Source organism: Chrysemys picta, chromosome 1 (genome assembly GCF_011386835.1).
Source record: "Chrysemys picta bellii isolate R12L10 chromosome 1, ASM1138683v2, whole genome shotgun sequence".
Lineage (NCBI taxonomy): Eukaryota > Metazoa > Chordata > Testudines > Emydidae > Chrysemys > Chrysemys picta.
Window position 1 is genome coordinate 304,207,106 of NC_088791.1, and position 26,670 is coordinate 304,233,775.

At 38.2% G+C, this 26,670-nt stretch overlaps 1 protein-coding gene across 7 annotated transcripts in view; it reads left to right on the forward strand.

The window, feature by feature from the left end:
• Positions 1–22,994, forward strand: part of DCLK1 (doublecortin like kinase 1) — a 348,891-nt gene extending 325,897 nt beyond the window's left edge. For 4 of the 7 annotated variants that reach the window (XM_005286601.5, XM_005286602.5, XM_065581339.1 and 1 more), the window contains 3 exons: positions 142–222; positions 7,876–7,989; positions 22,811–22,994. In XM_005286601.5, coding sequence (XP_005286658.1) covers positions 142–222; positions 7,876–7,989; positions 22,811–22,975 — 360 coding nt within the window. In that variant the 3' untranslated portion in view covers positions 22,976–22,994. Of the gene's footprint in view, positions 1–141; positions 223–7,875; positions 7,990–12,990; positions 13,065–22,810 lie in introns of all 7 variants that reach the window. The other 3 variants (XM_005286603.5, XM_065581340.1, XM_042842794.2) reach the window with 1 other exon arrangement.
• Positions 22,995–26,670: the final 3,676 nt, after the last annotated feature.

Below are 26,670 nucleotides of genomic sequence, written 5' to 3' on the forward strand. Positions count from 1 at the left end.
TATTTCCATCCTGCATAATTCTCCCACTCATTGAACACTGTGCTTTACTACAATCAATTGAAGATCACTTTACTGAATTAAATCTTTTGTTTTTCTTCATAAAAATGTGTTCTAAATGGGATCTTGTCTTCCATTTCACAGGAACTTATCACAATGATGCTTCAGGTAGATGTTGATCAGCGATTCTCAGCCTTGCAAGTTCTCGAACATCCGTGGGTTAATGTAAGTAATTTCAGGACTGCAGATTCTTGTTTTAGTCTTGTAATCTTTTAACTGTTTGCCATCAAATACTTTAAATGCCTCTTTGGAGCCAACATTTTCTAAAACAGACACAGGTAATGACCAACTTACTGTGTGGTTTCACTGGAAGTGAAAGTGCTTTGCTAGTATACAATTAAATATTTTTGTGCACAATGCTCTGCACTCCCTTCCCCCAATATCTTGGGCCACATTTTCAACACACCTCCTTAATTGCACCTGCAAACTTTGTCCATTTCCCAAAGGTCAATTTGCAGGTGCAGTGATACATTTTGTGAACGTAAATCAGATGGGCTCACAAGTCTTGCAATCACAATTAAGGGGTCTTGAAATATAGTCCATGTTTTAAAGCTGGATGATTCAGCATTAAGTTCAAAATTTTTACAATCAAATATTAACTTCCAAATTTGAACTATAAACATGTGTATGTGCAGTCATATCAGTTTAATCTAGATTAGTGTGAAATTTTCATTTTTATCTTTCAGAACAAATGAGCATTGATCTAACCTGCCATAAAATTGATTAACAAAGAGGTGGCATATGGATCAATCTGATATAGATTAAGAAGGCCTGGGCCTGTCTATGCTTTAATGTTGGGACAGGGATGCTGTTTAATATTAATTATTTATGGCTATTTAATATGTTTCAAAATATTTGGATAAAAATGTAAAGAAAACGGGGGGGAGGGGGAGAATCTAGATTCCAGTTTAAAAATGAAAATATATGAAAGCAAAATGAGTACAAGAAAAAATATCTGAATTTGCATATTGCAAGTACCAGCGTGGAATTCCTCCCTAGCACATTTGTGTGATTCAGCACTTTCCCCTAGTATCCAAAAAGATCTCTCTCAGACACTTAAAGAGAGTTCGCGCGCCACTGCTCCCCCTCCCTCCCAGACTTGAGAGCCTGGGAGGGAGGGGGAGAAGCGGCGCCCGCGCTGCGGCCACTCAGAGGCTCTCAAACCTGGGGGGGGGAGACTCTGAGTGGCCGCGGCACGTGCGCCGCTTCTCCCCCTCCCTCCCTCCCTCCTAGGCTTGAGAGCCTGGGGGGAGGAGGCAGGGCTGGGGATTTGGGGAAGGGGTGGAGTTGAGGCGGGGCCGGGGGGGGGGTAATTAAAGAACGGGGGAGGGCGGGGGAGGGCGGCCAAAATTGTTTTTGCTTTGGGCGGCAAAAAGCCTAGAGCCGGCCCTGATGAAGTGGCAGAGGTATTACTTCCATTAGTGCAAAGCTCCCCAAACTGTGGGTCGTGGCTGCCTAGGAGGCATGGAGGAACGTTCAGAGGGGCACAGTGAGACCTGGATCAGCCCCCTCATGGGGTGGGGAGGGAGTGCCATCCAGCCCCACTCCGCTTCCAGCTCTGCTCTGGCCGCAGCCCCTGGCCTCCATCCACAGCCCGGCCGCGGCTTTGCACCCAGTCCTGGTTCTGGCTCTGCCCCCAGCTTTGGCCCCTGGCCACAGCCCTGACCTTGGTCCTGGCCCTGGCCCTGCTCCCAGCTGTGGCCCCAGTCTCGGCCCCCTTGTCCCTGTTTGTATCCTCCCCCACCCTTCAGGACCGTGAAACAGTTTGGGGATCAGTGTTTTAGTGTTGAAAGCAGGGTCGGCTCCAGGCACCAGCTTGTCAAGCAGGTGCTTGGGGCGGCCGCTCCGGAGAGGGGCGGCACGTCTAGGTATTTGGCGGTAATTCGGCGGACGGTCCCTCTCTCCGCCTGGGAGCGAAGGACCTCCAGCCGAATTGCCTCCGCAGATCGCGATCGCGGCTTTTTTGTTTGTTTGTTTTTTTGTTTTGGCTGCTTGGGGCGGTCAAAACCCTGGAGCCGGCCCTGGTTGAAAGTCATGCTATTGTAAATATTCTTTAAGCATATGACCGTGAAAACATATAGCACTCCTGTTTGTACTAGAGGAAGTATTCTATCCCAGTTCTATGGGGATTTTTGTCTCCCTAATCATTCCTTTATAGCATTCCACATTCAGAGGTCAGTAAATCTTCTTCAGCTATATATTAGCCACCATTCAGAGCTAATCAGGCTAGAAATACCTTTTTCTTGGACTAATGTAAGTATTTGCTAGATAAGTTTTCTGGAGTTCACTTCAGGAAAGTTCCTCAGCACGTACTTGAGTCCACCTCTAGTTTGGCTATCACATAAGTATGTGCTGAATTTGAGGCACAAATTTAAGGTCCACTGAACTAAATGGAACTTATGCCTAAAGTGAAATGGTTAGGTGCTGTCCAGAAATAATGGTTAGGTGCTGTCCAGAATGGGGATGCTTTCCTGAACTGGGGCCTGAAGTATATGTGTGAGAGAGAGAGAGAGAATTCAGAAAGGAAAACTTGTTTTTCTACAGAGGCAGTATGAACCAATAGAGAGAACATTGTACTGGGAGTCAGGGGACGCATTTTCCATTCCTAGCTCTGTCATCACCTTGAACCAGTCACTTTCTCTCTACCTCAGTTTCTTCATCTTTAAAATTGGGATAATAATGCTTACTTGTATTTATAACAGCACTGGAGATCTCCAAGTGAAAATGTTTATTTTAGCTGATCTTCATAAAATATTCTGCTTATTTCTAGAAGGAAAGTAAATATGTGGAATAACACGTCACTTTTCTAATAAATCTGTTTAAATACCTCTCCTTAGTACCAAATGCTATATAATATTTTGGACTTAGTTATAGTTTTGAGACTAATGAAATAGCACTAAAATTGTGGGTAATACTGCTGGCTGGAAAATAGAAATAATTTTTCATGATAATTTTCATGAACATTTTTTTGTCTTCGAAATTTCATTTTGACATTCTGCCTAGTTATTCTATGTAAAAAGTATTTGTCGGGTGTAAATAACTATTGCACTTCCAAGTGCAGCTTTTTATGACTGTTTACTAAATGATTACTTTGTAAGTTGATGACATCGCTGGAATTTAGTATGACAGTTTCAATAGGAGCCAACCTTCATTTCAGTTTAAATTTTAACAACGAAAATAGCTGGACTCTCTTAGAAACAACAAAACTTGGAATGGTCAGAATCAGACCAGTAAAACAGTTCCTATGTCAATAATATCCCAGCTGTTTTCAATTTAATAAACAAAACCTGAAAAGACTTTGGCTAGTTGCCATTGAGACAGATGGAGATCCTGGATTCTGAATGCAATTTAACAGCAGTTCTCTGCCCCCTCAATTTAGTTTATTTGGATTTGTCTCTCATATACAGAACTCTTAGAGCTAGAAACAAATCCACGGTTTTATACTTCCCCTACTGGGACTCTTACTGTTTTCTATGCCTGCTCATATTTATTGCAAAACTAAGGAATTATAAAAGAGGCTAGAGGCTTGGGAGCTAGCATTTTAAACACTGGAAATATTATATAATCCAAAGTGCACCAATGGCAAGTTATGGTACAGTTCTTGACTTCTGAGTAATAAAAATGTTTAACTTACTGTAATTCAATAAGTTTTAATGGTGAAAAGGATGGATTACATTTTGTAAACCCTTCCCTGTTATAATGATTACCCAAAAGTGGATTATTTTTTGTACACGCCAGCCTAAAAAGGATTAGGAAACCTGTAGCTTTAAAACATTTCCCTAGATACATTGGCCCTGGCTGCCTGTATGTGAAATAAATAAGTAACCATCAGTAAATAATAATAATAAACTGAGTGTTCATAAGGAGGTTAATTTAAAAAGACATTTCTTCTTTGGCAGCTGCAATATTTTTGGTCACACCATAGGGCGCTGCCCATATCTCATTGGAAACCGTAAAGGAAACAGAGTCAACAGGCTTTTCCAGGGCTTTTATTTGGTCTAATTTTCTTCTGTTATTTATATAATGACCTCTTCCTATGGCACAATTAGCGTTGGAAAGGAAACCTCTTGTGATCATCTTGTGAAATGGATCTGAGTGCATCAGGGCAGTAGGAGTCCAGCAGTACTGAGCTTTGCTTAACATTTTTAGCACCATTTCTTTTTCTTTGGGTCTTTACATGTCCTGTTGTGTAGCACAATGCAAATATGTAAGCAGCGTTCATGATAATTATTATATACAGGAATGTCACCAGCAGGCTCTGTCTGGCTCTTTTTCCTTATTTTAAAACAAAACAAAGCAGGTTCTCTGTCTGAGTAGCAACTAACTGTGTTTGCTGGAACATTCAAATTAGTCAGGGATGACAGTAAACAATTGCACACTGAAGTAGTATGTTGTAAAACCTGAATCAAGGTCTTCAAGAATGACAAGTGATTTTAGGTGCTTCAGTTTCTGAGTGTCCAACTTTTGAGACACTATAAAGGAGCCTACTTTTGAGAGAATGGGTGCTCAGCGTTTTATGAAACTCAGGCCCCTTTAAGGTGTTTCGAGGTGAATAATCCAAAATCACCAGTCCCTCTTGACAGTTTTGTCCCTAGTACTATAGATGAGATGCAGTACCAAGGTCCAGACCACTTGTGAGAAGCAGTGTGTATATCTAATGGTTAATGCATAGACTGGAACACTCGTTAGTGAAGACTGTCTTTGGGAGGTTAACATTTACTGTGTCTTGACCAAATTCCTATTTGGAGCATTTAGCCTACGTCCAATTCCTCCTGCAGTTTCTTGTGGGTATGATATTCTTCTTCACTTCCTGCCATAAAATGTAGTGTAGCATTGCTGTTTGATATTAAACAGCTGCCATGTTTCACCCTAAATGTGTATCTTTTTTTAATGTTGGATGAAGTGATTCCAGTTTGGAGCCTGAATACCAGTATATTTGTAAAGTAAACAACAGATAGCAGCAAAAGTAGTTAGAAAGTGTTGCAATGACAGATTAATTAATATTTTATAACTTTGCCACAGCTTGAGCACATTGTGGCTCAAAAAATGTATCCTATGTTACGTGGATCTGGAATATCATCTCTGGAGCTATGGCTGTAAGTTTCCCCGATAGAAAGTATTACACTAGTCATCAGGACTTGGTGATTCTTGTGCCTCAGACCTTTGAAAAATGAGATGTACGTTTTGGGGGGGGGGGTTTCTATGAAGAAGAGGAAAGAGTTCGTTTTATAGACTGGTTTTCTTCTGGGAAAGGTCAGGTCAGAGGAATACAGGTTATTTTAGGGGTCATATACCACTGAGCCAGTCCTCCCTTCTGCTAGACAATAACCAAGTACTATATTTTTTTAAAGCTCTGCATTTGACTGTATTCTGCCTGCTAGTGCATTTTGTTAAGAGGTGAGTGTGGATTTTTTTGAAAATCAGTGCCACAATCTACAAACTCAAACTAACCACCTTCCCATATGCTTACAAAGCCCATGATTTACTGCAGCAACTGTGTAACGTACTAAGTGCTCTCAGAATTGTTACAAAGACAAAAAAAGGAAAGTTCACACTCATTTTATGTTCTGATCTTGATCTGTTACTTCCATGTGTTGTACTTTTGGTGCTAAAATGCTTAGTTTAAGTCTCTGATTCAATTGTTGATAACTAGAGATGCAAAGTAGAGCTCTGAATGGGACTAGTGTAGAGCCCTGCAGCGGGATAGGGACCCCGCGGGTCCTGCAGGACCCGCTGCCATAATAGTGTGAGCGGAATTAAAAAATAGTCCTGTGCAGGGCTCTAATCCAAAGCAGTAGTTCTGCAGGCCAGTCATTTGATATGATCCAAGGTTACTGTTCTCTGCTACACTGCATAATCCGATAGTGGTCAGGCTTTGCCAAGGTAACGGTTCTTGGCATTGCTCTTAAAATGGTCTATCTGTCCCCACCCTTTGGGTCAGTTACAAAGGACTGGTCTTCACTACCTTAAAAAAGGCGTGTTCTTAATTTGGTCTTTAACTTGAACTGCTAATTTTTGTGAAAACAAACTTCCTTGTCTTCACTAGGATTTTAACTCAAGTTAATAACATGCTTTTTTAGTGAAGACAAGGCCACAACTGACTCAAACATTATCTGTTTTTCCTGGCTGGAACCCACGTTTCTTTACCCCTGTGTCCCCCACAGCTGCATAGGAAGATATTGTGTAATGCATGGGAAGAACTGTAGTCCCCCATTGAGGTCTTGACCTCCCTGAGGCAAGGCTGGAGCTTTCTGTAGATTGTGCCTTCATTTAGCCATAGGCTAAATGTGATAATATCACAATCAGTGATTGTAACAGAAGCCATCAATCAGGCATCTATCCATTTGATGGGATTATCCCATAGCTGGGTCAGGAGTCATTGGAACTAGCCAAGGGAATCCCCTTCTAGACTTTATAAGGAGTCTCCTCCCAGGTTAGTATTTAGTGAATACCACTGGTCATGCTTGGATCAAACCCTGTGAACCTTAAAAATGCATCCCTGATTAGATGGAGTGAGAATTTTCTGGAATATTTTTATTAATCCTATGTGTGCCTCAGTTTCCCTCGAAACTTTGCATTGTAAAAAAAAAGTTTGACACCTGCTAAAAGAGTGCAGGAGGTCTGGGTGTCACCTGGCTGCCTGGGGGCTGGCTCATTAAATAACTGTCTCAAACGGAACCCAAATCAACTTAGCATCTAGCAAGAGATACCTCTGAAACATCAACACCTGACAGCGGCACACCCCAGCAGGCAGGACTTGTGAACTGAGTTGGAAAACAAGGTGTCAGGTGACTGGAAGAAGGGCAGCCCTTTTTAGAGGGACTCAGGAGCCCAGGCCTGGGGAGACAAAAGATGGATGGGGGTGGGAGCCAGAGATGGAGTTTATTTCAGCTTGGCTGGCTCATCATGGTACTGGCTTGGCATGTACTATAGTGTAATTTCTGCCTCTCTGTGCTAACCTAAGCACTATAAGATTCCGTGTGCCAGGTGACTTGCTTTGAAAAGGCTTTTTGTGTCATTGTAAGTACTCCCTGAGAGCATTACGTCCTGAGGGGCACAGTATCAGTCTCCCGCAGGACTCTGGCTTGGCTGGATTCACTGCAGAGAGCCATGGAGACAGACAGGGATTGTTGGTGCCGAAGGCCCAGTCTTGGAGGCCACAGGCCTGCCCCTGTTGGAACTGTGTGTGTCCTTGGGGCCTGGGCATAGACCAGACTCCGTGACAGCCTGCATGTTGTTTGAGCACTTTTTCCCTTGGTTAAAGCATAAAATTTTATTCAACCAAATCTCACGTCTCTGAAAATGGAGCTCCACAAGACTTTTGGGAGGACTTTGGAGCACACTTATTCTCTCACAAGAACAATTTCCTTGCTGCATATCAGAGAAACTGGGCTTCTCTTTTTAACGCTAATGACCTTTTAACTAGTATTGTTGTCTTCACTTTTAATTGATTGAAATGTATTAACAGAACAAAGGCTCAATCGGAGATTCGCTTATTGTGACATTTTATGGACCTAACAAATTATCATAAACTGGCAGTTAAGAAATGCGAACGTTTATAAAAGTTTGAAAGAGAGCTATTAGCTAAAGCTGAGAAGAGAAATGGGGCTGTTCCATGATAACAAGTTTCCTTATAAATACCTTAGGTAGATTCATGGAGAAGATGACATTGAATTAAATGAATCTCAAGAAAAAACTTTTTTTTATTAAACTTTTTACATCTGCAGGTTCCTCCAGGATCACCTCACAATCCTGCAAAAAGAACATTCTCCCTTATTTTGCATTTTCTCTATAAACTTGTGTTTCTTTTTTTTCCAGGATGATGGCCTTCCAGAGAATGAGCATCAGCTTTCAGTAGCTGGGAAGATAAAGAAGCATTTCAATACAGGGCCGAAACCCAACAGCACAGCAGCTGGAGTTTCTGTCATAACAGTAAGCATCTGAAATACATAGCTATAACATTTTAAAAAGTTCCCACAAAACAGTCTATATTCAGAAGATGACACCAAAAGACAGCAAGAGCTCCGCTACTACTGTAAAGTGTTGCCCGTGTAGTTGAAATTAGTGTAACCATTTCAGATGCAGTTATGCACGAGTGTTGCATACCACACTACACACAATTGCTAGCTGCATCCTTTCAAGCAGAGATTAAACCGGGTAAAGATTTAGTTGTGCTGCATAATATAGTTGCAATCTAGATATTGTCTGAAAGTAATGGCACTTGTGAGACCATCTCAACCAAGTCCAGCTAAGTGTTATAGGCACATGCAGTGTAGTATGCCTCACACAAATTTGTATTTTTCCTCCAAGTTGATCGTGTCTTTCTCTCTCTCTCACATGCACACGCACACACACACACACGCGCGATATTCAGAATTTTATTAGATTCTTTATGCTAGTACCATTGAACACTAACTATCTGTTTTATCCACATTCACATCCTTTCCTTATTTTTAATACATCTGCCTGTGCTTTAAAGCTTTTTTTTTTTTTTTTTTATTACTCATGGTAATGTTAATTCTCCAGATAAAGTCACCAAAAAATCAGTGACACATTGAACATAACCATTCCCATATCAGATTACTCAGTGTTTGTTCCCAGTTTCCATAAATTGCAGATGGTGTGACTGCACATGTACACTGTCTCGTACTGTTTCCACTTTCATGTTCCGCAGCTCGGCCCCTCCAATGGTGAGTTAAATCAGCATGAAATAAACTCAGCTCAACAGGCACAATCTGGCTCACAGGTGTGAACTGTTTGTGCAGCAAAATGGATACTTTCTCAGAAGTTACTAAGTATTTAACATTTCAAGCTGTGCCTCTCACTTTTTTTTTTTTTTTTTAAATAAAAACTACCTCAACACGGAAACAAAATTGTCCTTCATGCTTTTCTTAGATTTTCAACTTTCTATGCCATCAGCTAACATACAGTCAGCTTTTTTTATTTTCATTTTCAAGCAATAATACCACAGTAACTCTCCCACAAGTAAAACATCACATACTCTGTACCCATTGCTCGTATGAAATGCAGGTATGTTCTGAACAGCTTAGTTCAAACTGTGTTCTTTTCAAATGGATTGCCAGCACGCTTGTCCATAAGAAGTACTGCTCAGTTCCTCTTTGCAAGGCTTTCAAAGCTTAAAAGATAGAAACGATGCTTCCCCTACCCGCTTCCTCTTTTAATTTTTAAAATATTTTTATTTGTCCCAGTTGGTCTGGAAATGGATTGTTTACAGCAATTTGACATTTTAGTAATGAAAAAGGCATTGGTGAAGTGAATCTTTCCATTGACAAACACTATAGAAATAAATAAAACAAAAGCAAAAAAAAAAAAACCTCACTGAATTTGATAATGTGTTAGAATTTAAATAAGTACATTTAATGAGAGCATCTTTCTGAGTAGATACCACACCTTGGTGTGGTTAATTCTGGAGTTCTGCCTCTTAACTAGCAGTATTTTAAAAATATTGTTATAAAATCCAGAAAGTGGCTTAATTAACTAACTTCTTTCAGTAACTTTCCTAAAATTGGGGGACTACAAACATCTGTAGTGCATGTGTAAAATTTAAGGCAGGCTGGCAAGTGCTGATTTAAATATCAAAAAACTTTTATATACTATGCATAACGCACGTCTTAATAAACAGAATAAATAAAACCCAAAGCAAAACCTTTAACCAATGTGCCTGCATTTAAAAACAAATGTAATACAAGTTTGGCATGGGATTGTGGTTAAAATTTTACTTTCAGGAATCTCCTTTTTTACTTATACAATGCCAGGTAATATTGATATAAAGCTTATTAGCTAAAGCTGTTTTAAATTTATAATTTACAAAGCATATGCTCCCCAAATGCTGGAACATATTGTTCAGCACTAAAAATGTACAATAAGTATATCTTAACCCTTTTTAAAAAAATCTGTTTTATGGTGCTGATATATGTGTATACTGTAAATTATATAAAGGGATAGCTAAAATACTGTATTTAGTTCTCAATTCAACTTTATAGTGATATTCTTTATTATACATATGCCCTTAGGGTAAAATTCACCACTGTATGAGGGTCCCACACAGGGCTCTATATATCAAACCTTTAATGTGGGGCTTAAATTAATAAGGATTTGTGCAGGTCAGTTGGGCTGGGGGGAATTGCACCCCTAGTTTGTTTGTTGTTAGGTCAGAGTCATCTGTAGGTGTATTTTATTTATTTATATAAAACACTTTTAGTAGACTGTTGATTTCTTCAGTAATATCCAAATATATTGTATTGACCCCTTTTGCTGAGGCATACATTTGCTTTGGTTATATAATCCCCAGTAAGAATAGTATCTGTTCATCCAGGTTCCAATCCTACAAACACTCACGCATATTCTTAAACTTTACTACTGTCATAAAGTTAATCATGTGCATAAGTATTTGCAGGGTTAGGGCCCTAAAACAGATATGACCAAAATATTTAATTTTGAAGTTCCATGACTGCATTTTTCTTGTATATAAATCTTACATTTCACTAAAAATGTAAAATGCATGTTTAATAGCAAGCATTTATTAAATAATCTGTTTAAAGTTTAGCACTAGAATTTTTGTTGAATTCTCCAAGGATGTCGTCACACTCTTTCCTTTGAATATTTTAAATTAATGACTTGACTGCTTAGTTATAATGTTTCCAGCCACTAAAGAAGAGAGCTGGTAATTATTTCTCAAATAAAAACAGATGTTTTGAAAGAGTTTTTAAAAAAACAAAACAATACTCTGTGTCAGTACCCTATGGGTTTGTAATGATACTCTTTCTGTCTGAAATAATCAAGAGGAAATAGAAATCAATTTTAAAAAATGCTTTAATATTCAAAAATATATTGCAATACATTCTATTAACTGAGCATAGTTCAATTTGTGTTCATGTCTGGAATGTTAAAGCTTTGCTTGTATGTTGTCACTTTTGTGCTTGTTTTTTTGGCATTATTAAGACAGAAGAAAAGACTAATGATAACATTATGTTAAGGTTGTGTGAGGTCCCTGACTTGGCTACGGGAGTAAATCCCAGCTTGAGGCTCACGGGAACCATGTAGCATAAAGAAAGAAAAAAGCTGTTCTGACAGCTGATGGTCTGCCAATGTGTCTAGAGATGGTAACCAATTCCTCTGTCTGCAGCATTCTGCCTGTCGCAGACAGCCTCTGTCATCTGTGGAAACCAAATTGGTGCTGCTTTATCATGGGGTGGGGGGGAGGAGGGAGTGAGGTATTTAAAATGCATTCTAGTGATTATAAAATAAAATTAAAAGTGACATTTTAACAGTGGGCTTTTCTTAAGATGTGGGGAAGAGAAAACAGCTTTAGTCTATTAGTTTTGCTCGGTTTGAGGAAGAACCTATGACTTAAAATGTCACTTCATATCTGTTGTTGTTCTATAATTATTATTTATAATCTGTTTTTCTTAGCCTATAGTCTTCATGGTAACTAAAATATTGTTTGACTTCTGCTTAGATAGATGTAACATTTCAAAATTCAAAGAATAAATCCCTTCCTAAAACACTTGAAACAGCATTCTGTTAGTTGTCATATTTTAGTGCAATCCTTTTTATTTCTATTTTTAAAAAACCTTGTCTTTTGTGTACTTGAGATGCAGTATAATAGGCTGCCAGCAGATGGCAATAGTAGATCAATCTACTGAAACTCAATGAAAAATGAAGTATAGGTGCAAGGTCCTCATCTTTTGAACAGGAAGTGTCCTTTAAATAATTCTAAATAAGATGAAACATGCATTGATTTAAGAAAACAGAATAAATTATTAAATATTTCTCTTTATGTCTGTATTGAAAGTGTAAGTTAAATTTACAGGTAGATGCTAACTACAGTTTAAATAACTGGTACTTAGAGACATGTTAACCGGCCTTTCTCAATTTAGAATTTATAACTATCATGAGTATTGCACCAATATGCCATAGTCTTAATGAAACACACAATGGCCTTTCCTTTTGTAGGGCAAAATGTGAAAGTTATGAAGTTCTTCCGATTAAACTGGGCAGAGTGTCTCTCTTTCAAGTTTTACCCCCTAAAATTGTATCTAATCCTCGGTTAAAGGCTATCCCAAATACATGTTAGTGCAGAGTGAAAAGGTTAGAGAAAATAACACACTTTCTTTCTTTTCTATGCACATTCCCCTGCTAATGATAAACTCAATTTAGAACAATATATACAACTTAAAGTTATATTTTTAAGCACACACTTTACCAGATTTTTTTTTACACAATACTAAGTTCATTTTCCATTTTGACTTTAATTGGTGCAATTTAGCGAAGATTTTACGTCACAGTTTTCTACCATTATCTTCTTAAGCCTGAGATGTAAGGTGAAATGATAAACAATGCAATGCTGTTCATGAACTTGAGAAGTCCTTCTCTCCAAGGCTAACATTTAAAGAAAACAAACAAACAAAAACCAAACTGGATTCTTTTAAACTTTACACATGCCATAATTATGAAGTAGTCTAATTTAAGCCTCATATAGTCTGTGTAGCCTGCTTCTTGTGATGGCTAACACTGTGTTTTTTAAAAATTATTAAACCTCTGTTTAATTGCAAAAGATATTTTTTCATTACCATTATGTGCAACTTAAAGGGGCACTTCTATATTTGGAGATAACAGGATATTTGTTAGACTTTTAAATGAATGCATAATGCATTAAGTTACTTATTTCGCAAACTCCATTTCAGTTTAAATAAAATGGCTTCTAATATAGCAAGATAGGGCTCGTTTCTTTTTTTTCTTTTATTCTTTTTCTTACTTTTTGTCTCCAGTGCATAGATTCAGGATGTTAGATAAGTGCCTTGTGAAACTGAAAACAGTCAATATGCACTAAATAAGGAACAGCTTGGTCTGGAGTCTTAATTCTTTAGCATAATATCGATCCACTGAGTTGCCCCATTTCTCTCTGCTCAGCTGGACCACGGGTTTACCATCAAGAGATCAGGGTCTTTGGACTACTACCAACAACCAGGAATGTATTGGATAAGGTATGAGATGGTGCAGCTCCAACAGTCAGTGTTTCCATGGCAACGTGCTGGCAGTCTCCATTAACCAGTTCCTTCAGTGGATAAACATGCTTTTTGATTTGTTATCCAGTCCATATGCTGCTTTATCAGTTTCATTTTAATCTTGATTGAGATGCCACACCCCCTCATTCCCTTTTTTTCCACCCATTATTCACACTGACATTGCCAGCTTTCTCTTCATCGCACATGCTCAGTTTCAATTTTCCTTATAGTTAAAAGGACAGTGTATATAGAAAATCTACTGGATATGTTGCAGCAATTTGCCTCCTCTCTCCGCCCCTCTTTCCCCCCCCCCCCCCATTGCTGGTTAAGGCATCTGCTTCCTGTGCACTTCTGTTTTTAAACACCTGGAACAGCAACAAGGTCTCAGCATATTTTTTTCTCTTCTGTATGAGATGTGGAACTATATACTGTCATTTTGAACCCATCAAACACAATCCTTACCTTAGATTCAACAATGCATTTACCTAACATAGTACTTAGAAGCTCTCCAAAGTTTACTGAAATATAATGCATTGTATGTGCTGGTAAGCTTGTGTTTTCTAACTATGCACATTTATTTTTGTTCTCTTTTTATTTTTAAAACTCCTTGTAGTTCTTTTTTTTTTTTAACACTATTGCATGAATCTGTTTTTAATATTTTCCTACATTGCGTAACTGTGTCAGGGTTGTTATTAGTTGACTTGACCTGTACGATCAAATGGGACCTTGACTGGGGTGGCGATTTCTGAATGGGTGAAAAGAGGGATTCTGCTGATTGCTGATGTCAGGCCCATACCGCCTCAATCAGTCAGGTGTCCCTGGTATTTTCATCAAGTGTTTATTTGCTGGCTATTGTCCCCTTATTGCTCCCAGGGTTTGACTTGTGATAGCTAGAAAGATAAAATGAGTCCCTAGTGAATATTTTTGCAAACACTATGGTTGTTCAAGCCCAGATAAATGCTTTTCATGGTGGGGATGGAGGGGAGGCCTGTTCTGTGTATGGAACAATTCTACGAATTAACTTCATTAGCAAAATGGTAATGTTTACAGTAATGTAGAAATCTGTCCCTCATATCATTTCACTGATTGCATGAATCAGACTACAGCACAGTTTCCACAAAAGTTACCAGTCCCCCGAACACACCAAAAATATGCCTATGAAAATTCAATAGATTTTGAAATGGACATGGAGGAGAAAAGCAGCTCTTCTTCCATGACGTACTGTTCAGTTGAGAAGCAAAACGTGAGTCCAGGTACCCCATATAGATGCTGGTTATGGTGACTAACCGAGAAATAGTTTCCATACAGGTGCTCAAATTTGTACTGGTTTGTGCAGTACACTAATTAATATTTTGTGATTGGGACTTATTGAATCTTCTACAAATCACGGAGTGTACTTTAGTCATCTATTTTCTCAATTGACAGACTGCTTCAGAGTATCCTAGTAAATAAAATGTTGTGTATTTTGTAAAAATAATATCCTAGTGAGACCCGCACTATGGCATCTGCACTTTCTCTTTATTGAGAAATGGAGGGAATCACTGGTATGTTCTGTGGATTATAAGTGGGAGGTTTAGCAAAGTATAGGCTAGAGGAGTCTTATCATAACTTTTTCATTTTGCTCATTGAGGAAAGATTATATTTTGAATCAAATAGAATTTGTCAAAGGGCTAAAACGTTTTGTTCTGACTAGCATCACTAGCCTGCACAGCTCTTTTACTGATACTGTTTTTTAGTTTTATACAAAGACGGAATCATTGTGTTTCTATTTGTCATGTAGGTCTCTATTTAAATGAAAAAAGTCTCCACCCAGCATCAGAGAGCACAAACCTATAGAGCGAGGCATTTGTGATAAAATAGTGAAATGTTTCTAATCTGACTGGCCTTGACTCAGTTTAACTATGTAGCCCAGGTTTTAAAACAAACCGTACATCTGGGGGCTTTGGGGAAGACTCCAATCCAGCAAATAGGTAAATAAATAAACAATATAAAAAAGGCCATTTGACTAAAACGCTAGTAATGGCTTCCATCAGCATACAAAGTGACATATCCTTGAATAATGGGCTGGAGCAGACGGGTGATAATCTCTCTTATTCATACATAAACTGATTCTTTTCCAGCTGGGGGCAGTAACAATGTTTATAATTAGTGATGTTCTAAACAGTGCACCCAGTGTGTAAAACCAAATTGGTAAAGTGGTGCTAAAACTCATAGACATATATGCTTAATTAGGAAATGTTATAATACCTGATAGTCCCAGAACCAACACTATTATATACACGTTATCTGCATTGATTGCAAATGCTTCGTCTTTCATCTCCATAGAAACAGGAGCATTCAAATAACCACTGTAGTGACCAACATTTTAATATAAATAGTAAAACTATTTTCACTTAGTGATTGTTTATACTATTCATAGAACTTTGCAAATTCTTAAAGATAATACATACAGGGTTCATCCCTTCACTCTTATACAACAGTTCATTTGCCACAGGTCTTGAAAACTCATCTGTGATCACAAATATGGCCAATATATAAAGACGGATCGAAAGAGAGATGTAATGCTCATACGTGCTTTCATAATTGAACTCTTGATTTCTTCTCTTAACCACTGATCCTTTTCTTATTTGATCCTCTAGTTTCTCATATTCTCCTCCAACAATGACAATGTTTGTACTTTCAATAAACCAGAAAACCATTTCCTTACTGTAGTCTAAATGTGTCCCTCCCTAATGTGCTCAAGATTCCTAATTCTGCTTTTGAATGCTAACTTTGCCCCCTCAGAGCGTGCTATTCTTCCTCTGTTGCCATAAAGAGCACCTGCAGTATTTTAAATGTAGTGGCTTTGTTTCCTGAAAATATTTTCACATTGAGATGAAGTACACTTAAAAATCTTTTCTTGAAGTAACAATTGCAGCATATTGTGCATAATGACTGGAAAAAATATTACACAGCATTTTGTGTATACAAATAACAGAAAAAATATGATAAACTAGTTCAGTAAAAGAAGCCTAAATAAAAATAGTTGGATCATGTAAATTGTTTAAGCCCCAAATGTGATAAGTTTTAAAAGCTGCATATATTATTGTAGGATATGTACTCCCAATGACACACTCTTTTCTCTGCAATTATAGATGAGCACTCTGGCTGAGCAGATCTGTGAACACCTACAGTGCTCTGTATGCAGAGATGTTGTTTTATAGCAGCAACTCCATGCTCTTCAGAGCTCCTTTTCTAAAAAGCCAAAAATAAAACGTACATTTATTGCAAGTTATCAACTATTGGATGTTCATTGACAAAAACAAACAAACAAACAAACCTGACCGGTTTCTTGCCCTGTTATAAAAAAATCTCTGTTTAGGGTTTATTTAATTGAGGATCTTAACAACCTGAGAGTGTTTGGTGAGTTTGCTGATCTTCATGGATTTAAGTCAGAATATTAACAGGGAATGGTGCCATTGACTCCAGTGTTGCAATGTTGCAATATATTACTTGAGCCCCTTGACGGAAGTCCATTTTGACTTCAGTACTTTGCATAATTTAGCAAGAGAAGGTCAATTGAATTTCTCTACTCTTGCAGCTTTATGTCTGAATCTATACATTTTTTTAACCTATTGTTGATAGTGTTGTTTGAATCTTCTGGCTTTTGAGAGTTGAAATCAGAATATTAAGAATACCCTAGAACAGGTGTACCTAGAGTAACTTCGTTTTTAATGGTGATATGTCCACTGACATTCTATAAACTCCAGTGGAGCTAATATGATATCAGGAAAATGTGTGGGAAAGTCATTAAAATATTTATCATGTAATGACAGAGGCAACTGCATTGGGCTTATCCATTGATTTTGTAATGAAATTGTAGCATCCTAACAACATTGAATTCATGTAATCATTGACTTTTAAAAATATGATGCTCACAGTAGCTGCATTTTTTTTCAAGCTGAATAACTCATTTCAAATTCCAAAATCCCACTCTGTTCATACTGGACCTGATTCTCCATTGCATCTAGTACCTACACCTGCATCTAGTCATCTACACCTGTCCAAACTGCTACAAAGTCAAAATACTGAATTTATATGTTATATGCCCTTTGTACAGATGTAAGCAGGGAGGGTGCAAGGATGTTTCACACCCTAGATGAAACTTCCACCTTGCATCACCCCCCTCCCCGAGCCCTGTGGCAGCTCCCCGCACTAAGGCGCCTGCCCCGCGGCAGCTCCCCACCCCCCCCAGCCCTGAGGCGCCCCCTCTCGCGGCAGCTCCCCCCCTCCACCCTGAGGTGCCCCCCCCCCCCCCGCGGTAGTTCCCCCCGGCCCGGGGAGCGGTGCGGCAGCTCCCTGCTCCAGCTCACCTCTGCTCCGCCTCCTCCCCGAGCACACCGTCACTGCTCCACTTCTCCTGCCTCCCAGGCTTGCGGCGCCAATCAGCTGTTTGGCACCGCAAGTCTGGGAGGGAGAGAAGCAGAGCGAGGCGGCGTGCTCAGGGGAGGAGGTAGAGCAGAGGTGAGCTGGGGCGGGGAACGGTTCCCCTGTGTGCCCCCCCTCCCTTACTTGCTGCAGGCGGCCTTCCCCACGTCCCCCTACCCCAGCTCCCTCTGCCTAAATGCTGATGACGACCGGGGCGGTCGAAGATCCGGCCGTCGCCGAAGGACCCAAAATGCGACTGCCTAGGTCGCCTAATGGGTTGCACTGGCCCTGGATGTAAGTGACTGCACAAGGGGCAAGCTGGTGGGCAATCATACTTTATCTGTAAAATTTACTTTTTTCAAAGAATGAAGCCCTTCTGTAAATTTGACCATGCCAAATATCTCAAGTCATTTAAAATCTCTCTGCTGCTCTGTGACTAAGAAAACCACAACTGAATTACAAATTATAAATAAAATTGCACCCATGCAAACAGCTTTGAACTAAGTTTCATACACATGTAATTTAAACCAGCTGAGAAGTCATATCCCTAAGAACAGAGATGTTAAATAATAAACATAAACTGAAATACAGAATTGTGAATCCAGTGGTCATGCATGTACTATACTTGTCCTTTTCTTATGTACCAGTACAGTATGAAATGTAAATGAAACTGGGTTTTTTGGGGTGGGTGGGTGGGTGTAGGGGAGGTTGTGTATATACCTGAGAAGCCTGTGAAGAAACCTATGCAAGACCTCTTGTCTTAACGCAGTAATAGTAGCAGCTCTACAGTATTAGTGGTCATTTTTACCATTAATAAAATCTACTGTAACACATCACAACATATTGAGGTCATCAAACAGAACCTTATAAAAATAGAATAAATTACCCAGCTGGGAACATCTAAATATCTGTTTTTAAAATAATAAAACAGGAGGAAAATGTCAATATTTCAATAATGTCAATTTAATTCCATGTGCTAACAAAGTATCTCCAAAATGGCAAGCAAATTGCAACTATTTCCCTGCAGATGGACAGTGAGAGAAGGAAAGGGTTTCTTAGACTAATGCGTGAACAGCTGCATCTCCAGTTCAGTCTCCTAGCTAGTATGAATAATGGATGGACTAAGAGGCAAAATGCACAATAATGTTCTTTTATTAATGAAATGAAGAATTTTTTTTTGTGGCTAACAATAAATTAAGAGAAGAGAAATGAAAAATAGTCACTGTTCGCATTAATAAAATACAGTTACTTAAATCCAGTAATTACTGACTGACAGAAAATATGACCTAACAGCTAAAATGGATTCTTCCCATTGCAAATCCAGCACATATTTAAAAGCAGATGTAGTAGTAAGCACCTATCCAGACGCACCACATTCAATATTAGCCATGGAGAAAAACTTGCGTGTGATTCGGGAGTGCTGCAACATTACCAGTTAGAAATCAGCAAAAAAAAATCACACATGATAAATCTTGGAGAAATGGTAAATGCCCCGTATTAGTATGACAGGAACAATGACTATAAAATATGTCTGTTGCTTCAAAATACATAACTTTTATTCACAAAAATAGCTTGTTGGCCATATGGTACTGGGTATCAGGAGTACTAAATGTTGATACAAAATACATTAGTGCTTAGCAAAGGATGCTGCAGACTGATCAGCACCAAACTATTGAAGGCAATCCACTTACCTACTATTGGATAAGTAGCTTTACATTTCCTCAGATGGATTGTATGAGGACGGCTACATATCTTAACTAAATAACTATAGTTTCATTTGGTTACCACCAATATAGTCTGGTCCTCAAAGTTCTCACTCTCTCACCTCAAGCTGAGAAAAAATGCTAAAATATGCTAATGAAAATCTGGGATTTGCAGCCCTGTGAGGCATGAGTGTACTTCAGATCCTCTTATTATTTATTGAAAGAATAGCTCAAAGTAGAAATGCCCTGAAAATCCATAACAGACCAGTTCCTGCACCAGTGAACCTTCCAGCTGAATAGCAGATGAAATAATAAATCTATTAAAGCAATACTGTATTTGCTGAGCATCCAGACAATGTATTTAAGAGGTCTTCGCTCCAAAGAGGTTACCGATTTGGATCACAAATTAACCATTTTTTAGAATATGCCCCTAGATGAGACAAGGTACAATAAGTAAAAACATGCATTCTTTTCTTTCTACAGTGTACACAACCATTTCCCCACATTCCACAGAATTATCTGTTGCATGCTGAACTTCTTCAGAGGAGAGCTATAATTGTGGCCTCATAAATAAAACATAATTTTTAACAGTCAGAGTAATTAAACATTAGAAAAACTTGCGAAGGGTTATAGTGGATTCTCCGTTACTGACCATTTTTAAAGGAAGATTGGATGTTTTTCTAAGAGAGATGCTCTAGAATTATTTTGGGGGAATTCTATGGCTTGTGTTGCTCAGGTCAGAGTAGATGATCACAATGATGGTCCCTTCTGGGCTTTGACTCTATGAATATGAATCTATACATTGAATGAAAATTAAAATGTGCCCAGAATGCATTTTAATGAAATTATTTGTGCAGTTATAGAAACCATAAGTTCGAAGTATGTAATCCACACGCAGGGCAGCACTGGCCCAATCCTGCGACTTAAGTGGGAGTTGGGAATACTCAGTAGCTCTCAAGATTGAATTCATTGAGAGAAGCAGAGACAGTCCAGGCTATAATTACAACACGTGAAAGGCTGGAGAATGAAACATATTATGTTGTATTTTCACTTCAACTGTATATTGATAAGAATTCCCCCTACTTGTCTCTTTCTCACCTTATACATTTCTCTAATGAGTCTTTTGGGTGGGTAAAAAGATTCTTGGTGTCTCTCCAACAGGGAGTGAAAACACATAATGCCATAAAGATACAGACAAGCCCTGATAAATTAGAAGCAATGAGATGAAATTCAAGGGTGATTTTGGACTGAATATCAGGAAAAGCTTTCCAACAGTGAAATGTTATACGGGACACAAATGCTAAAAATGTGGTCTAGGGAATAATCCTACATTAGTAGGGGGTTAGGCTATGTTACATAATAGCTTTTTTACACTTCTGAATGTTTTATCCTATGAAACTAAAAGCACCAGTTAATGTATTTGTGTATTTTAAATAAAATGGCCCCCAAAGGTCCCTTAACAATGACAACGGAGTAGGCTGTTGGATTTTCCATTATACACCAAGATGACTTTAATGTCAATAAATGTCATGATGCTTAGTTATCTGACGGCAGAACATTTTAGGTGGTTTATAATTTTGTCCTTTTTTAAAAAGACAATAACACTGGATTAGACTTCAAAATAAACTAGTGTGTTTTATTCAAGAGTATCTATTACTTCAGGATTAATTGCAGGGTGACATGTTGTGGTATAACCTTTAAATAAACTCCTATATCCTGAAAGCACAAAAATGTCTTGTAAATGGAAATCTGTATGTCATAGAATGATAATATATCCCATTCTTTTCAATTTTCATGCAGAATTATATACTGTATGCAGTATATTCACTGTGTGTAAATGATCTAAATATTCATCTATTTCACATGAAAACATAATAAATCCAGTTGGTTTAAGGCTAAGAAATGTCCAAAATACTGAAAAATACTAATTAAATTTCTTAAACAAAAGATTAGTAGTAAACAAAGAAAACTCCAGCAGACAATAAGTGGTGTATTTTATAACAATTATTGTTTAAAGTACAAGGATGAATTTATCAAAGTTAATTATTTTTACTTCTTTGTAATAGTGCTGTATAGGTTCTTGATATAAAAATAATAGTTCAGCAATTCAGCTTAACTAAATCCATTTGCTATAGTAGCTCTGTACTCTGTCCATCTTTCTGTCTTTATTACATCATTTTTGAACTTTGATTGCATTATTTGAGCATGGATTGCTATAATGCTATTCTGCACCACTGTGATGGATTTAGTTTTCATTTTGTTCTCAAAAATAGTCTAGCTATAAATGTATCTCTGTTCTCTGATGAGGCTCACAGTATAACTGGTAAATTTTCAAGAGGAAAAACGGTCATGTATCTCCCAAGAGAAAACAATAAACCCTCTGAAGCAGAATAACCTCTTGGCTGCATTCATTTAAAGGGTGACACATATGCTAGGGAAAAACTTTCTAATATATCAGACTTAAGATTTAAATCCATTCCATTTCTACATATATTCCATATTAACTTTGCCTCTCCGCTAGAGATCAGATATTTATGTACATTTTAAGGGCTTTCTCATTAACAGTCCTTCTTTTCCGTTTTGCCCTGGCAGTGGAGTCATGGACCCTGATTTAGGAAAGCATCCCCCTTTAGGAAAGCAGTTCAATGTGTTGAAGTGCTTTCCTGAATCAAGACCATAATGTTAAATTTGTAACATCACAGTAATTTCAGTGGCTACAGAATAATATCCTATGTTCAAGATTATGGGTGAAATCCTGGCTCCATTGGAGTCAATGGCAAAACTCCCATTGACTTCACTGCAAGATCAAGCAAAATGAGAAACTTGTCTGTGAGTGACATCAGTCTCATTACAGCATAAATCTTGAACAGCAGCAGGAAATATATTGGGGGAGGGAGGATTTGGCCAAGTATATTGAGACACCTTTGGATTTTATTTTATATAAAATTAGTGTGGACTTTACTTAGTTGGGGTTTAGTCTATACTATCTTTTAGGCAAGGTGATCAGATTGAATGCTGTCTTCAACAAGAGCTCATCAGTGTTCTTTCCAACAGCAAAGCCTCAAATGGTTTAGCATGAGGAGGTTTTAAAGAGCTGAGTTAGCTTCTTTGTTACCTTTCTTTCTTAGCTGACAACTTCATCACAATACATCCTTGTTAGACGATCTCACTGATTTGAACATTGGTGAATGAGTATCAACCTTCATTAGGTCAAATCAAACAGACAATCCTATATCTATACCTTTCCTGTAGGAAAAGGTTTATACTTTGAGAAGGAAGGGGGAAGGTCAGCTGGTATTTGGCTTGAAATCTGAATTTATTACTCTATGAAATTAATAGCATCCAGAAGTTGAACATATGGCATCCATATCTATGGTACTATATATGCTTGATGTCATGTTGCTGCTTAAGTTTTGGGAAATGCACTTTTTTAAAAGTTTAGCTATGTTGTGGGCTAAACCTTTCAAAACCGAGTGAAACAGAACAGGTTTAATTTGGCCTGAACATTTATTATCCCTGGTATTTGCAGGCCCACATACGAATGCATGTTTTTCATTAGCTTTGCATTTCACACACAGCCTAATTTCATTTATTCTCATTTTATGCCCCTGCCAGACCACCGCTCTTGATAAGGAGAGGCAGGTTTTCCGACGAAGACGCAACCAGGATGTGAGGGGACGTTATAAGACTCAGCAAGCTCCACCTGAACTCAACTCTGAATCGGAAGACTATTCACCAAGTTCATCCGAGACTGTTCGCTCACCTAACTCACCCTTTTAATAAAACACTTTTGCTCAAAGTCTTGGCTTAACCCTTTGAGATTCTGAAAATCCTCCAAACCTGTGTGAAACGGTTACATCTGATCTATCTAGCACTAATGCTCGAATGATGGAACAGAAAAGGGTGTTTACAGTATCTTTGTAATAATAATTTCCTAACTGACTGAAATGATACTTGTGCTCTGTCTAGATTGTGACTTGCTGCTAATATGATCCTCAAAGGGTTAAGACTATTTTGCATTTTTTTAAGATAAGAGCAATGAATGTTTTCATCAGTCATGCTAGGACCCGCAGTTTGTAATTTTAGCACATGTTAACCCTCTGAGTGCATAGTAATCTTTAACCTTGATGGCCCACACTAGGGCTTTATTGATTTATATGCACATATCTTTCCCCCCATCTCCTTAGTTCTTTTCGCAGTGTTCTGGCCAAAACAATATTCAAATGCTACTCTGTTTGAGAGATTGCAAATGGGAGTTTTTAAAAATCTTGTTTTAAAGCAGCGTATTCTAAACTTCTATGATATTCTACCACAGAGGGCTGACCATTATTGGTAGGTGCCATACAGGATAAGTGGAAAATTGGTGGTAGGATTGCCTCATAACAATCTACCTAAGGTGACGTGACAATACCATCAAAATTGTTGCTTCCACATTATTGGCTGCTAGCGGCTGTCGTGTAGTAGTGGCAGAGTCATGAGAAGTGGGTGAAGGACACATTCTATCATGCTTTGGTATGTAAAGATCTAATTCTAAAACTTTCCCTGGCCCCACACACAAGAATGTACAGATGTGGAAGAGCAATTAGTTTCTCTGGAGCATTGGGATTTTGAAGAGGGAATACTCCTCTCAACACAATCATGTTTTTTCATAAATATACTGAGATTACTACCAGGAGAGAGACTTTTAAGAGAGAGAGATGAAAAATCCAGCATTAAAGGAAAGAGAATTACCCTTACAATAGTTACAATATTTATAAATTGGGGGAAATACCTGGCATGTTAACATTTAAGAAAAGCCTTTGGGTGAAATCCTGCTGTCCTCATTGACATCAATGAGAATTTTGTCTTAGAGTGGAAAAACTAAAAACTATTCATCTAGCGGATCTGTGCTATTATATACAGAGGGTGTGTGTGTGAAAAACACACATGCGGGGTGTTAAACCTCAAGTCAGTGTGATAGCATTTCATTTCATCCTTGTACAAAGAAAAGCCAATTCACAGCGAAGTTATACTTCATAAACTTTTGCTTCAAATAGGATCATTTGAGTGAAAACAGTCCCATATTCTCACAAAAGTGGCACTAGTTGAGTGAAAAATGACACATTTCCAAATTTTGATTTTCAAAATTATAAATAAATATAAGACCCGAGCAGAAAATATTAACTTTGATGTTTCACATGTTGGTTTTACATTTTGGGGCTGTGCTCACAGAACTCCCATGGAAAACCATGAGAATTCTGAAGGTGAGGGTCTTGTAGGATCCATCCTACTATTGATTTGCGTTCCTAAAGTACCAGTCACTGGAGTAGCCAGGTGCCATCTTTTTCTGAAATCTCAAAAGATTCACTGAAAGACATGTGTGTAAATAGTTTAGGTCAATTCCTTTCTCTTCTCTACTCTCTTTAGAATGTGCCCATTTCTCCTTATGTCCAGTGTAAGGTTTTTATATTTCAAACATTTAACACATTTTGAACCAAGGGAACCTCATTTCACAAGTTTTTATTCAAGTGATGGAAAACATTGATTAGAGTTCTTTGGTTTCGATCTATCCATTTGATTGTGGGGGAGGTCCCTGATGGCTCTGCATAGCCCCATTGACTTTAGTGGGATGCAGCACACAAGTGTAAGGATCTCAATCAGATTACAGGATTGAGGCCTTTATTGGCAACTGAAGCATAATTAACAGAGGAACACTGGTTAAAGTATAAAATTAATTGTGCCCCAAGCAGAAAAAACTCATCAGGTTTCTGGGGAACTCCATAGGGGTAATGGGATATGTAGCTACAGCACAACTAAACGTCAGAGTTTGGAGTGTGCTTCCTGGCTATTTTGCCTCCCTTGTCAAGGTCAGGGGAAAGGGCGGAAGAGCTATATAGTGGCAGATCATCTGACCCTGCACAACCACCCCTAAAAAGTCACTGCACAAAGAGATTTCATGGTAGGTATGAAATCATCTTGGTGTCACCCCATTGGGCAGCAGTACCAGAGCAATTGCATTACATAAGTGTCCTCTACTCTGGCGAAAGAGTGGGTAGGATTTGGCCCACAGTGAATCAATATTCACAGCTAGGTCCTCAGCTTGTCTAACTCAGTGTAGCTCCTTTGAAGTCAATACCGACTTACAGCAGCTTATATAGCCCCTCACATTATAATACAGCCTTCCCTTTAGAACAGATGCAACTCGATGCAAATATAAAGATATTTATATGGCAATCAGAAGTGTCCATTAATAACACGTGCTTTTTTGACTATCAGCAAAACGTTGGCAGTTTCAAAGGAACAAGGACAAAGTTCGTTCGTTCTTAATTAAATAGAGGAGTTGGGGAAAAAACAGGTATGAAACAAATGCTTCATCTCATGAATGTGTAGTGTCATTTGAGATCTTCCTATCACCTTTGCTTTTGTTTTAGACTCCAGGCCTATCATTAAAATAAGATGTTTGGCTCCATCGTACACCATATTGTACCACTTAAAACATATATAAAAATAACCCCAGCCCCTGAAATTTCCACTCATCCCTTGCAAATTCTGATCTTTGGCTCATGTTTTACTGACATAACTCCTATAACATTTTACAGTTATATTCTTTAGGCCCCTTCAAGAATGTGCACCAAATTGTTGAATGGGGCCTTTTCATGGTTTCAAGAAAAACGATCAGAATATTTTAACAGTTTTAAAAGAGGGGGTATCAGGATTATAAAATTAAGGTTTCAGATAGTTAATGGTTGATGCTTGTTTGCCAAAGAAATACAAGGCCAAATTTTGCCTCTACTTACACCTTTGTAACCCCACTAAGTTCCTGGGTGTAACTGAGACCAGAAGGTGGGACCCTTAGAATATCTATACTTTAGTCAAAGAAACTGAACAGATTGGGGCTAACAGACAGTTTCTAATATGAATGCACTTAAAAATCTAATATGAGAGCATATGGCATAGTAGTCATTTTACTGTAAACCATCCAATAGCTTCACTTTACACATTATATTGGTGCTAAACATTAAACTAAAACAAAAAAGAAAATATGCATTGTATTTACAGACTGTAAATGCACCACTTCATTATTTTTTATGCATGTTACTAACTGTCTGTCTCTTCTGGTGAGTTTACCTGCAGTAAACTAACTTTATGGTAAATGCAATACTCATCTGTGATGGTGCCCTTCCCATCTTTGTGCATTTTGAGTATTGTGCTGAATAAATTTAGAATGTGATTGATCATGTGAAAAGAGAAATCAGCAACCCCATTAGATATAATCTTATTAGCATTTATCTACAAAAATATCCAGGATATTATAGTTGTACTCAGAGGGTTAACAGAAAAGCACAAGGCATGCTGATTACATTGGTGTATCCAAACTGCTTTGCTTTTTTAGCCAGTGTTTGCTAATTTTTCAGAAAATTCTTGGAAAATTTAAAGTTTAAAATAATTTAAGTGTTGTTGTTCAAGGAATTTCTATAACCAAATTAATCTTATTT